The sequence below is a fragment of the Sceloporus occidentalis genome, unplaced genomic scaffold, assembly GCF_023333645.1.
Source record: "Sceloporus occidentalis isolate IW3139 unplaced genomic scaffold, rSceOcc1.0.p SCAF_3, whole genome shotgun sequence".
NCBI classification, from domain to species: Eukaryota; Metazoa; Chordata; class Lepidosauria; order Squamata; family Phrynosomatidae; genus Sceloporus; species Sceloporus occidentalis.
This window is the reverse complement of record NW_028316983.1, coordinates 112,946,116-112,960,841: the sequence shown is the minus strand read 5'-3', so window position 1 is coordinate 112,960,841 and position 14,726 is coordinate 112,946,116. Positions and strand designations below refer to the sequence as shown.

General features: G+C 38.8%; 1 protein-coding gene across 4 annotated transcripts in view; it reads right to left on the bottom strand.

The window, feature by feature from the left end:
- Window positions 1-14,726, bottom strand: part of TPR (translocated promoter region, nuclear basket protein) — a 74,667-nt gene that overhangs the window by 3,871 nt on the left and 56,070 nt on the right. Inside the window, exons 33-48 of one of the 4 annotated variants that reach the window (XM_089515815.1) lie at window positions 14,231-14,429; window positions 13,239-13,444; window positions 12,769-12,830; window positions 11,790-11,998; window positions 10,628-10,900; window positions 9,950-10,098; window positions 8,061-8,144; window positions 7,334-7,582; window positions 5,842-5,976; window positions 5,507-5,597; window positions 4,903-5,081; window positions 3,801-3,869; window positions 3,382-3,476; window positions 2,199-2,302; window positions 842-937; window positions 228-384 (exon numbers count right to left, since the gene is read on the bottom strand). In XM_089515815.1, the coding sequence (XP_089371941.1) occupies window positions 228-384; window positions 842-937; window positions 2,199-2,302; window positions 3,382-3,476; window positions 3,801-3,869; window positions 4,903-5,081; window positions 5,507-5,597; window positions 5,842-5,976; window positions 7,334-7,582; window positions 8,061-8,144; window positions 9,950-10,098; window positions 10,628-10,900; window positions 11,790-11,998; window positions 12,769-12,830; window positions 13,239-13,444; window positions 14,231-14,429 (2,357 nt within the window). The remainder of the gene's footprint in view (window positions 1-227; window positions 385-841; window positions 938-2,198; window positions 2,303-3,381; window positions 3,477-3,800; window positions 3,870-4,902; window positions 5,082-5,506; window positions 5,598-5,841; window positions 5,977-7,333; window positions 7,583-8,060; window positions 8,145-9,949; window positions 10,099-10,627; window positions 10,901-11,789; window positions 11,999-12,768; window positions 12,831-13,238; window positions 13,445-14,230; window positions 14,430-14,726) is intronic. The other 3 variants (XM_089515816.1, XM_089515818.1, XM_089515817.1) reach the window with 3 other exon arrangements.

Genomic DNA, 14,726 nt, shown 5'->3' with positions numbered 1-14,726 from the left:
AGAAATCTTAAGAGGTGATCTTTGCAATCTAACGTGTATTAGAAGATTTCCTTACTAGAATGACTATAGTTTTGAACAGAAGAATCTCCCTTCTTCTTTTTTTGAACTTCCAATGAGTTTTGGAAAGAAAAAGAAATGATCTGAATGAAGGTACTTCAATAGGATTATGTATAGATCACTTGCTACAGGCAGAATTGAGTGTTAAGCAAATGAACCACTGAGCTTACCCTTCTGATTCTGCCTCCACAAAAACCTCATCACCATCATCCCCTGTTCCAGATTCTGAAGTAGTTGATAAGTTTCCAGTGGATGTTGTAACCATTGGGACAGACTGGGAAGCATGTTCTGATGCATCAGCTGTGCTGCTTTCAGTAAATACCGACACTTGAAACAGAGAATGGTACAATAGAGAATGAGCTATAGCAATCCAAAAATTCTACACTACTACTTACCCCCTTCACATACAGACATCACAACCAGGAAACCTGAGATTTTGAATATGGAATGACAAGAGCAGTGGGCAACCTTGGTGGTCCAGGACCTGATTAGCCACTCTCTCAAAGCTGGCAAAGGCCACTTTGTCTCCATAAATCTCTGGAATTTGGTGCGAAACATGAATATGCAAGCATAACCTGTAGACAGTGGACACACTTCTTAAATAAATAGTTGTATTGTTTTAAAAGGACTGCGAGTTGCCCAATACAAGGTGAAACACTCAGCTACACATTCTGCTATAACAAGATTCTAGCACAGCACTAAGCACTACGAGTAAGGTCAAGTGGATAATCCGTCTTCTGTATAACTTACAGAAAAACATATAAGAGAGAATTTCAGTACTCACCAGGTGCTGCAACCTGCAGCGGAGTTGTTGGGACACTACGGCCTCCTGATTCCTCTTCATGGGCAAGGAAAAGAGGTGTTTCATACATCCCTAACCCTATAAACAATTTAGAAGCATATTTAGATATATGATAAACACACTGACAATTTAGTTTCTCCTAAAAATGGAAAATGATAACTGAAAGGGAGAGGGTGTTTCAGTGCAGTTTGTGATAGTAGCACACAGCTCAGGAAAACAACAACAACTCACTGAACAAAGAAAGCTCCTGTCAGATATGTGTGGGTGTATATGTCTGCAAATTCTAATATTAGGCATCAGCCACTGACTGATGTTTTTCTTTAATTATTTAGACTGAAAGCAAGTACTGGACAATTTGCATTCTGCCTGTAAACCAGAATTTAAAGAAATACATGACAAACCAAACATACTACAGATGGTCAAATGGACCAAAGTGCTATAAAACCTAGGCATATGTTCATGTTTTGAAGCTTTCTTAAGCAGCAAAACCCCATCTGCTAAAATTCTGTCTATAGCATTTAGCATCACTGAAGCCAAGTAATATTTTCAAAAATGATATCCAAAATGTGGATTTTCATTAAATTGTAATGTATTTTTCAGACTGTATGGCTTTTGGAAAGGGTGTAGGACATGTAGTAATTTTAAAAGATATTAATGATAGTATCTTTCCACAATAGCATGAGGAAAACTCCAATGTTTAAGAGAAATCTGTACTTCTAGTGGTCTTGGAACATTGTCACAACCTGCAGGGTGCATCTTCACTGTGGAAATAATGCAGTTTGATACCACTTTAACTGTCATCTGTGGCTTCATCCTACAGAATCCTGGGATTTGTAGCTTTGTGAGGTACCAGCACACTTTGGCAGAGAAGGCTAAAGAACCTTTGCATAGACTTGACCACCTCAGATCTTGGGGCCAAATCTAACCTTCCTTGGATCCCAACCCAGGCCTCTGGACTTTCCCAAATGGCCACATCCCTTTCCCCATGACACTATTGTGACTGTATGGTTTGTTTGTTTTTGATCTTTTAGAGCACAGCTGGCACAGTGCAGCCTGGGTGATGCATGCATGCCCCCATGGTTGTTTTTGAGGCCCTCGGGACCCCTGAAAGGGCAAGATTCACTGCACAATAATCTTTTTGCTCCAAAATGAGACCAGTCACTGAGCATTCAACTCATTACTTCACTCTCAAAATGGCTACAATGATTTTTTTTAAATGAATTTTTAAAAAACCAAGAGCAAAATTTTGTCAAGAAATTATCTTGAATTATTTTCCTATTCCATTGTTTTGCAAATTCCACTGAATATAAAGGATAAAGATAGGACTTAATAGTTATACCTCCTTGTGAAGCAAGCTGGCCAAGATCAGACTGACCAGAGGTCTGTGGCATATCCTCAGGAGGTCCAAACCTGAACCTGGGAACTCCAGCAACTTGAGGGGAACTGGAAGAAAAGGCACATGCAGTTTTTATATATCATTTGCTATTACCTCATCCATATGAGAAGGAAATGAATTCAAGAGCAATGATTTCTCAAAACAGAAAACACAATGCAATATGTTTGTATAGGAATCATCCTAGTGCATAGATGCTAATGTAGAAACTAATTCTGCATATAATGTAAAGTGGAAAGGGTTATGTTGACAGCTTTACAATATTTGAAAAATACTCATTATTATCTAGTAAGGAGAGTTTTAGTAGCAATGGTTTCAAAAGAGGTAGAAGAGCAACAGAAGATTGAGCTGTGAAAGCAGGTTGTGAATGGAATCCACTGACCACGGAGGTTTTGAGAAAGTGTTAGCCCAGCAACCCGTATGAGTGAGTGATAGAGACTAGGAAGAATATCCTGTTTATTTCAATATATTTTCTCCATGAGCCACTGATTGGCTGCTGGGGTTTACCTGAGTATATTCCTGCGGCACTGTAAACTCAGAAAATAAGTAAGCTGGGAGAAGTGGTGGCTCATTCTACTCCAGACACACAAGGGCAGTTGTAGGCACATCCCTTCAGATGATTAATAGGACAGAGATATCACAGGAAGAGACAAGGGAAGGAACTGAGCCCAGGGCCCCCATAGCTGCTGATGCAAACCTGGCAAAGAGCCAGGAAGAGAGGCGCAGTCTTCATCCCAGACAACCTTTGTAACTATACTGTGGGAGATTTCCATTCTGCCAGCACTCTATTGGAACTTGGCTAAAGTAATCTGATTTATAATAGCACCCTTGGATAGTTCAACCTTCCTTGATGTGGTGTACCTAAGATTATTTTCCATCACATCGAGACATACATGTCCATTGGTCTGGAATATCAGGCGTTATAGTGCAAAACATTGGGATGGAGAGGTACAAAGTTGGCAGTTTCCAATTCTCTCTACAAGCTTTGGGCTTCCAGCCCGGAGCTAATGAAGTGACTTCAAAAATATAAACTGGATGGAAACTAATCTGAAGTTGCTGCTCTGAAAATTGTAATTAATCGAGTCCAGTGCTGCTATGCTACTGATGTTTAAGTTCAAAATGTACTTACTGAATTGCTTCTGCAAATCCATCTGTACGATGTGGTACCACTAGGGTTGGTGTGCTTGGAACCGTTCTGTCCTCATCATCAAAAAAGTGCTGCTGCTAAAGAAAACATTACAATGACAAACAAGCATAGCAGCTATTCATATAACTACTTCTCTTTATAAACGATAATCACTATAAAATCTTGCCCATTACCAATAAGATTATTTTGAGGGTATCAGTGATGGACAAATTACTATAGTGAATGAGTACTTCATGGAAACTGTTTCCAAGGGAATGTACAAAGGTTATTTGTGGTTAATTTCTCTCCTTTTCTGCAATTAATAAAGATGCACAAGTACACTCTGTCTCTAGCATACAGTTTGAGAACAGCTGCCAAAATCCTTATGGAAAATTTTTATGTTTAGAAACCGTACTACTCACCATGCCACCTATACCAGGGGTTAGCTGAAGTCCACGTCCCACTGACTGCCTTCGAGTCATCTGGATCCTCTGTACATTAAATAAAATATAACATGCTTCAGGATACACGTAAGTAGCGAACCTCAGGCCTACTGATCAAACCTTCTCATATTCTTTAATATCACATTGATTGGATCACCCTACCTCTTGTCCATGCCATTTCCATCAGAAAACTTTGAGAAATCCATTTCCTTTTAATTTGCAATATTTTAAATAAAGTCTGCATTAAAATTCATGTTTAAATAACTAGCTTTGAACACATTTTCTTGTAAACATGCATTTCAAGTTCACATTGTCAAATATATACCCAAATTTGCACTGTCAAAAAATATTTTACTCTAAAAAGAGCATTGGCGTTACTCTGGACAAGGCTAATAGGAGCTGGAGTCTGGAAAGTCACAGACTGACTAGTCTTGCTAAATTCACTCACCAGGGACTAAGTCCCACTGAACACAATGGGGTTTAATTGTGAGTAGACATGTATAGCCCTGCATTGCATATCTGTGAAAAATGTGAGTTCGATCACCCAGTTTAGCTGGAGAACAATACTGGTTTTGATCTTTCAGCCTAATGTATTTCATAAGATGGTACTACAGAAAGAGATTTTATGTACGTTGTCATGAACAATTTGGGACAATCTGGAGAAGTGTAATAAATAAATCTCTTCAATAATTAAAATAACAGCTTACAACGAAAATTCAAAATAACTGAACATTTATATACAGTGTTTTGCACAGAGGAATGAAATGGATGGAAAAATAAAACAACCTCACAAATTCATTGTGGTCTGCTGAGTCACAGCCTGCTGTTAATCAACACCTTTATTGGGGTGATATTTATTTTAGCTTAAAGGACTTATAAACTCAAAATGCACACCCATCACAAAAAGCCTTAATACCTTTTATTGCTTTTCGGCACAAAACCAATGCCAAACATGGGGGCAAATGAAAAAGCCAGCCAAGTACATCAATTCCCAATTGCCTCTGAAACTTCTTCTTCTGAAAAGCAATTTGCCAAAAGCAGAGGAATAAAACTTTTTAGAGCAGCATAATTATTTCCATACCTGTACTGGTGGTCCCAGCTCCTGTGGAGGAGCAGGAACAGCATGAATAGTCAGTCGCGGGGGCAAGGGATGGGGCCGAGGAGGACGTGGCACTTGTCTCTCTGAAGCAGAGGTGGGCTGCTGCTCTCGTGGGCTTTCTTGAGAGAAAGTGGACTCTGCTGCACCAGTATTTCCTTCACCTTGTGACAAAAACATATATGTTTACGAACATTTGTAACACATACATATGTAGTCAAACCATTCTCAGTTCCATGACTCCTGCTGAGGATTCATTTCACTTCAATGCATTACCAGCAAAATAGAAGTTGGGAAAAGGATAGTTTTTCAGTTGAATTATAATTAAAACAGAACCATTTAAAAAAAAATGAACCCACAAAAGTGCTCTCACTAACAAATATACTTTCAGGTGATTCACCGCATACCTTCCCACTCTTTAAATAGTCCACCCACAAAAATGGCATTTTGACATGATTTCCTAAGCATTTATAAACATTTCTTTTAAACTTAGGCATGGAAGTTAATATACTTGGTGACATATATTCCAAACATACAGTTTCCTTTATCATGAACACACTTTCATTATAAAGACCGTATTATGCCATACCACAGTTTTGAGAGTCAGCTGCTCTCTGGCTGCTTTCACCTCCAGCAATACTGTCTTCGGTTTCTGTACTGGGATCTACACCATCAGGACCCTAAAACAGATAAATACAAGATCTGAGGAATTAAAAGTAATTTCTAAATTACTGAAAGTTTTTAGTATCCTTTAAAACCCACAAACTATATTCCACGCTTTAAGCCAAGCTGCTAGCTATCAGTTCACATTCCTGTTCACATGAATAGGCATTACAATCATTTCCAATTTTATAGTAAAAGCAACACCCAACGGCATTCATAGCAGAAAAAGTTAACCCAAACATAAATTTCTGCAGTTCTTACTTCAGCTTCATCTCCTTCGTATCTCTCATTACCATCAACGCTCCCAGTGCCTTCATTGCTATCTTCACCCTCATCACCCATCCCTGTGTCTTCATCATCCTCATCTTCATCATCTTCTTCCTCATCTTCATATTCCTGAAAAAACAGTATTTCTGAAGTGAATTAGTGTTAAATAGGCTTATTTGGGTTAAAATCCTTTGACATTCAAAAAAAATTGTTGCCAAGGATTGTCAAAATGCCAGAAATTCCTACCTAACTGAAACATTTGATATTGGCATGAAAAAGCTAGAAGTAAGAATGAATATAAGGTACAGGTGCAATGTTTTGTGGAATTTTAGAACTCGTGGCAATCATTTATTAATTTTGGCACATAGTTACAAAGAAAAAAACCCCTAAGACATGCCCTTAGAGCAGGGAAGGGCAAGGGTTGAAAGGTGATTTTTTGGTTCCCCTGACTTTTGTGCAGGCAATTTCCCTACTGTTTTTCTGCAGCTCCATCATGCCTCAGCCCCAGCACTGGATGAAAGGCCCTCTCCTCCATTCCAATTGCCACCCCTGAGATCTCAAGGGCCAGAGGAATAGACAGTATTTTCTGGACTTAATTCCCTCCCCCAGACCCATTTCCTTCTCCTTATATTTTGTGTCTTATTTAGATTGTACACACGAGGGCAGGAACTGTCAAATTAACTATTTGTAAGCCACTCTGGGAACCTTTTTGGCTGAAAGGCACAGTTAATTAATACTCTTTTGGGGACAAGGTCTGGACCTGGTTCATTCCCACCCCTGTGTTACGAGGGAATAGTAAGTACAACATTGTCATCTCTTTCAGGATCTAAAGTACAATTCCTACACTGATAGCACTGGTTCACTAACAGATGGGTATGATGCAACCTATACCATTTTTAGATCTTTCTTCCTGGCTCTTATGCATCTGTTAATCAAAATCTGTATGCAATAAGTTTGCAAAATACCAAGCAGGAAAGAGTGGATGTGTAGTTCTAATTGATTTTGGAACTCTATAAACAAATAAATAAATTTGTCCGAATCAAGGAGCATATATTTTTAATATTTAAAGATTAGGATTAAGATTTTACAATATCCTTTTCCTGGTATGCTCCAGAGAAATTAGAGCTGAAATTGAATGATTTAGTAGACTCAGAAAACATCGCCTTTGCTTAAGTTTTCCAAGCTCTGTGAAATATACTTCTATAGTACATACAAGATTTGAACTGCTGATGACGGAGTGACGTGGAGGTCTCTCATTCACAGGGCTCCCATAAAATCAAAGTCAACTTGATGGTAGTTAACAGGAACAACAAGTGAGTGCAAAATGTCAAAAATTAATGTAATACTCTTTGAATGCCTCATATAGGAAGGCTTAATTTTTGACAGGTGCAGATCTTTAATAACTTATGAATGTCAAATAAATACCAACTTATCCAATGTATACGCCAGTATTTAAGATACAAGAAAATAAACTTAACACACATACTTCTGCTTCTCCATCATTTTCATCATCATCTTCCTCTTCATCATCGCTGTCAATGACAATGACATCATCTCTCTTGCCTTGACCATCCTGGGATGATGTAGTATTTTGTTGATCTGACTGAAGAGGTCCAAGTTCTATTGGGATGGATTGAGACGTTTCCTCGCTGTCTTCCATGGGAGTATATTCGCCCTGTGTAACACCCTTTAAGTCAAGGCAAAGGTAATCGGTTGAACTGACCCTTAGCTGCATCTGAGATTATAGAAAAGGCATAGCAATAATCAGGGGATACCTGCTATGCCTGGGGCTAGTTGCAGTTCAGAGTGCAGGATGGGAATTGTCATGCAAGAATTATGGATTGGGTTTATTTCCTTTTCTCATACATTCACATAATACTAAAGGCTTTCTTTGGATCTTACTGTTATAAAGGCATGAAATAAAAAAGGAATAAAAGTAGGGAAAAAAGAACCCCAGTAGCACTTTTAACACAAACTGATTTTTAGTTTACCACAAGCTTCTGAGCTTCCTTGGATATTCATCTACTTCTTCAGGTACAATAAAGTACATGCTAAAATAAACATCAATTAATCTAAAAGTGCTGCTAGATTCCCTTTTCCCTTCCCCCACTCTTTCATGTTTTGGGGCTGCAAGAGGCTTAATGCAGCTACTTCTATGAAAACAGGTATGAAATGGTGACCCTGTTCCTATAGTCAGAGAAAGAACTGCGTACTTCACCAATGGAATCCTGTGAATCCTGATTGTAGGCTTGAGCTTCTATTTCTCCATCTGTACTCTCTTCCGCAGTTACTTCCTCCTGAAATAAACAGATTAATTTATTACCCTAATTTTGGTGAGATTACACGACAATGTTGAGATCCTCTGGAATGCATTCCATGAACATAATGTTCTATTTCAGTTTCCTCACCACAGCAAGTTATAAATCTTAACCATGGATGATCTACGAGAGCTAGCTCATTCTATTCCACCCTCATCCTGAGATTCATTTAAAGTCAGCCCTTTAAATGCAATGCAACTATAAAGAGAACAGAAAGTTGCTGAGGGCAGGGAACTGTCTGATTAAAAATAATACTGTAAGCCGCCCTGAGAGCCATTAGGGCTGAAGGGCGGGATATAAATACCTAAATAAATAAATAAATAAATAAGTATACTTAAGCAGAGCAATGTTTAGTACTTTCCTTATGCATTTCTTTATTTTAGAGATCTTGGTTATTTCTTATTCACCCTAAAGGCAGAATATATAACATGTAGGTGACTTTACCTGCAATCATCAGATTACTCAAGATTTAATGTCTAGCAGCTGAATAAGCATTGTTTCAGTGAAAAGAGGTTATGCCTGAGATGCCACCCAGTACTATTATTAATCTATCTATGGAATAAACTAGCCAAGACATTAATTGTGTGAATGCAACTAAATTGCACCTCTTTGCTCTCTAATTAGTAGAAAATGCTGAGCAGCCTTGGGGTAATGGGAATTTTCCCTCTCACAGTTCCAACCTCCACCCACCCATCACAAGCACAGTTGGTGGGGAAATGAGACAGGGCCTTTTCTGTGGCTGCCCCTAGGCTGTAGAACTCCCTGCCCAGGGAGGCCAGAATGACCTCCTCCTTGTTGGCCTTCTGGCAGGCAAATACCTTCCTCTTCAGACAGATTTATAAAGCAGAAGGTTTTTAAAGAACAGGCTGTTGTATTCTTTAAAAGTACAAATGCCCCTCCATTCCCGCGGACTTGAGATTCATGGTCTTGGATATCCCCCGAGGGACGACTTCTGTTCATTTCAATGGGGTGCGCTTGTGGGCACACATCCCATTCAAGCCTATGGGGGCTTGAATATCGGTGACTCTCCATTTTTGCGCCGGGGGGGGGGGTCCGGAACGGAATCCCCCACAAAAATGGAGAGTCAATTGTATTTTAAACACCTTGATCTTTTTAACTATTTTATTTTTTATGCAATCTGTTTTAATATTGTAATAATTTAATTATACTGTTTTTTAATCTTGTAAACCTCTCTGAATCCCAGTTTGGGAAAAGGGTGGGATATAAATATAACAGCAGCAGCAGCAGTAGCAAAAGCATAAACAGCAGCAGCAGCAACAACAAAGATAGCCTTTCTGAAGCTCTTATTTACAGTGCCTTAGAAACTGATCTTAATGCAAATAAAAGCTTCCCTTGAAATGTAAACTGCATCTTTGGCAAGCAATATTTTCTCCCAGAACACTGCAGAGAGGAAAAGTTAAACTCCTGCTAACCTCGTCCCAAGGTTACTCTGTATCCTCCCAAACTGTTGTTCATCCAAGAAAAGCAGTACAGTTTTAACTGCATTTAAACAATTAATATCACATTTAGTTTTGTCCCATGGTGATTCATGAATCCAGTGAAGTTGTTAAGTGGTGGTAGGTGAGCTGACTTTGAGACGGAACAGTGATTTCTGATATTTGAAGAAATTCAACAGAAGGCTCTACATATTACATATCACAAAATTTTGCAGTATAAATAAAGAAAGGAAAGATTGCTGTCAAATGCCAGAAAACCAGTTCCCAAGAGACACTGAAAAAAAAAACAAACCCAAGAGTTTTAATAGTATTCTTGGTGTTACCAACCTCTGGTCCAACTCTTTGCACAGTTCTCATTTTTTTTGGAACTGGCATGTCCACCATTTCCTCAGGAATTTGTTCAGAGTTTTCAACTGTATTATCATCTTCTTCCTCCCTTGTACGTTTGGGTAAAGAAGAACTCGGTGTGGCTGAAACTTAAGGAGAATATATCACTTCATTAAATATCTAACAAATAGAGAAAAGAGAATGACACTGGATTTCTTCTTTTGTGAGGCCCCTTGGAAGTACTTAATTCATATTTTGAAATAATTTAGAATTAAAAAGGTAACTAAAGAATTAAACGAGCTTATTAATTTTAGAACAATCTGCCCTATTTTATTCCAAATTGTATATTTACACACACAAAAAAGGCAAACATCTATTTGGCGTTTTCCTTAAGAGTGTGTGCATGCCTTGAAGTCTTCTATTGACTTATGGTAACCCCATGAACTTCAAAGGGTTTTTATATGGATGGAATACTTGGAGGTGTTTTTGCCAGTTTCTTCCTTTGAAATATGGCCTACAGCACCTGATATTTATTGGTGGTCTTCCATCCAGGGCTGACCGTGCTTAAGCTTCCAGGATCAGATGGGATCTGTTGCCTTTATGGTATTTAGTATATAGAAATAATTAAACAAATAATCCCTTCCTTTTAAAAAAAATAAAACAGAAAATTAAACTAACCTGTGCCAAATACTGCTGTAGACGTAGAAGGTCTCTCTGTCTGGGAGCTCTGTACTACTTCCAAAATTGTTGGGGAGGGATCTTGGGTGGCTGGTTCTATCTGAAGATGGCTCTGCTGAGTAGGCTGCACAAAAGCTGTAGCTTGTGTTTGCTGTTGAACTGTCAAGATAGGCTGTGAGAGAGATGTCTGGACATTGGGACTAGTGGAGCGTACAGATCCACTTGTGCTTCCGAAGACTGGAACATGTTCAACTGGCCCTTCTGACTGCATAGCTGAAATGAAGTTGTTATCATAGTTAGTTACCTTCTTTTAAATGTTTAGCTTTAAAAACAACATTTAAACATTCTTCATTATAATCCTGAGAAAGCTATATCCTTAGCCCAGAATTAAGAATATTCAACTCAAAAACATATTCTTAATGATTTCTTTGAAGAAAAATGACAAAATCAAGTCACACATGACATAATCTAGTAACACCAAGTTTACAGACTAAAGGTTCACTAATTCAGTGTCCTTTCTTCAGACAGACACCATAGCTAGATGCAGTTCATCAAGCTTAACACAACACATGGATCATATAGATGGGGATCCAATATAACCCAGAACATCATATGGGACTGCATGTTTTAAATGTGTAACTTAAGATGCAAACTATTTTAATAAATAAGGGACAAACATACTACAGTTGACAAGCATGTTACTATTTTACAACAGCATTATTCTTTTTCAGTTCCTGTTTCAAAGGATCAAACTCTAGCCAGTATTGTTTTGCACTCAGCTAGGTGACAGCATACAGAGGTGTTAGGAAGATTTTGAAGGCTGAATGGGAGAACTCAGGCTGTAAAAAATCCTTGATTTAGGGATGTTCTAAGTATTAGTATGCTTACAGTGAACATGTCACCCAAAGATAATGCAGTTCTTATGTTCATGGTAGCATATTCTAATTGCAAGTATGATACATGTTTTGCTCCCTTTAACCATAAACTGTTTTTTTTAATAGCTGTGGAGGAGTGGGTGGTCAACACTTCATTGTAATCCAGTTTCATATGTTTTCCCATTATACCACCCACCCACTCACCTGTTTATTTATTTATTTTAAAGGTTTTTTTTTAGTATTTGGGTCAAGATTCTTGGCTCCTATGCTTTTGGGTCAGAAATTACCTTCCTGAGTTTCCACCTGTGTTGTTGGCATAACTGTGGCTGTTGGTGTTGTTGTAGGGTTTGTTACTGTAGCAGGAGTAACCATTGGACGGATACTGGCCCTTGGAGTTGATTTGTTTCCAGCGATTGCAGCAGCTGTCACTTTGCTTGGAGTTGACACAACAGGAGTTGGCTTGATGTTAGCTGTTGGTGGATCTGAAGTACTGGCTCTAGAAATAACACAAAACTGTGTATTATTTGGATGCTATTTCTACAACACAATTATGAGTACAGTGCATTTTTGGTATAACATCTAGACCTCTCTCTGTCACCCCTCTCCCTCATGTCAGGTCTTATGTTTGCAGGTCCTTAACAAAATGTACTGGACATCTTATGTTGGGAAAAGGTATCAAAATCTGTTGCTGGGGAATGAAAAGGAGGATGCAACTATGCTCATGTCCTATAGGCAAGTTATTATCCATTATGCAAACAGGATGTAGGATTTGATAGGTCCTTGATATACCCAAGCATGGCTCTTCTTACATATTCTTAAAAGAGCCAGGGTGCATCCCATTAATCTTTCCCTACAGTGGTCAAACAGATGACTATGAGAAATCTGTAACCAAGACATGAGTGAAATATCACTCTGCTGCTCATGGTCTCCAGCAGCTAGAGTTCAGAGGAATAGAAAACTGTACAGCTATGGGAAAACCCTGCTGACATTACATATTTGAACTTTAAAAACAACTGTGATTAAGACTTCACCTAAGCTCTGAAATAAAACAACTGTCTTTAGGTGACATGACAGATGGAGAACTTTTTCTTGTATGAGGACCAGAGTATGACAGGAAAAATTTGAGGCTCGCACACAAGAACAAACTTAGGTATTTTATTTTATTAATTAAACCTACCCACCTAATATTTAATTCTCTGCACAGATGCACCTTGTAAAATAATTGGTGGAAAGATCAAAAGAAGTATAGATAAAACAAGAACTCACATTCCTCTGTCACCAGCTGCAGGAGTTGATTTAAGCGTGATTTGTCTCTGCTGTTCTGGAGCCTGATGGATAAAATGCTCTGGTAAGTCATGGATTTAAAAGTCTTGCATCCCACCTCCTTTTTGCTCTGATCCAAAGGCCCGGAGTATGGTGTCAGGGCGCTTTGGAGGCTTGTATTGTTTAAACACCACACCTCCAAAGTGGCCGGAACCCATTTCATTTGGTCCGTCTGTTCTGGGACCCTAATGCTTTGATATACTATGCAGCCATTTTTAGTCATCTGAAACTGACAAGCTGAATTTGTCATTTTAATTCCTAACTGAATGGGGTTAGCAGCACTCTGTTCTCTCAAAAAAGTGCACATATCTCCATCCCCCTCAATGTAGGCAATAACAGGAAAATGAAATATAGAAGATTTCAATAGCAATCATTAATCAGATGCGGAAGCTAAAGCTACACAAATAGTCTACCTTATTGGTAGATTCTGCAGGTTCATCTCGCTGTTCATGATGCCTCTCTTGCTGCTCTCGTAGCTCTCTCTCTAGGCGACAAATGCGGCCTTCATACTGGGACTTAAGTGCACTCATCCGCACTTCCATCTCAGTTTTCTGCTCTTCCAAAGTGCTGCTCTTCTGTTTCCATTCCTCATTTTCTTTACTCAGCTGTTCTTTGACACCTTAATTATCAAACAGAAAGATCAGTCTCTTTGCTGTTTACAAAACTGCTTCAGAAAATGTCTGGGCACAGATTTTTCATGAACAACTTGTTGTTCCAGCCATGTACCCTCAATGGTACAATTATCAGAATATAAGGTTTACACTGTTGAACCTCCATATGTTGACATGTAGATGTTTAGTCTTGCACTTTAAAAACACCCCGATACTTTCAGTTCAAAGTGGATTTTTCACTGTCTGGGAGGGGGAATGGCTCCCGGTTCTGAACCTCCCCCTTACATGACAGTAGAATCTGCTAACAATGCTGTCTTACTCAAGAGGACAGACACAAACGCTTTCCACTTCTCGTTTCCTTTAACTTGGGAAGAGAACAAAAAGTTCTAAGACCTGATAGCCTTCCATAAGCAACATCCATTATGGGAACAGGCACAGAGTTCTCCTTCTATTGAGAAAGTACAGGACATCCAATGTATAGTTTTTAGGTGGGTTGACACAATTTCTCTGATCTCGTAACAACATGTAGTACTCAAGCATCTGGACAGCACAATGCCAGATAGACTACAACAGCAGCTAAGAACAGAATGTTGGAAGATAGAGGGGAAAAAGTAAAGTATTTGTACAATGGATTTCATATTCACCACCTTCTCAGTCCACTTTATGAATGTGATAAAGTGCTCTTACATTTTAAAGCTCTCTCTCTAAAGCAATTAGATTTTAAAATGGTATAGTGTTTGATTGTCAGAACACACAAGAAATGCCAACCACTTCCAGCACCTAAACCAATTCACCTGCTAACTGGGCTATCCTCTGCTTGGCTGCCAAAAGGGTCTTCTTAGTCTTCTCTTCCTTTTCAGTTACTTGTTGCCTGAGCTGTTCTTCCTGGATTGTTTTTTCCTGTAAATCTTGATGAAGGCGGGAAACCTCTGACTGTAGCTGGGCTATTTGCTCCTGCAGGGTTTTCCCCTCAGTGTCCTTCTCTCCCAGAGTCTATAAGAAAGAGTATTGTCAGGATAAAAAATATACTCTTAATAGTGAAGCATTGTGAATTTCTCAGCTAAAGATCTTATACAAATCAAGAATCACAACAGCATAAAAAATGTTTGCCACTGATCAATGTAGTAAGTCAAGGCAGTTTCCTTCTGCTATACAGAACATTTTCAAGCACTTATAGAACTAAATCTTTGCCACCTTTCCCTGTGTCTTATTCTTTTGTCCTGCACTTCTCCCACAGCAATATTCCATGTTACCCTCATAACCACCTTTAAGATATAAGCAGCTAAAAGA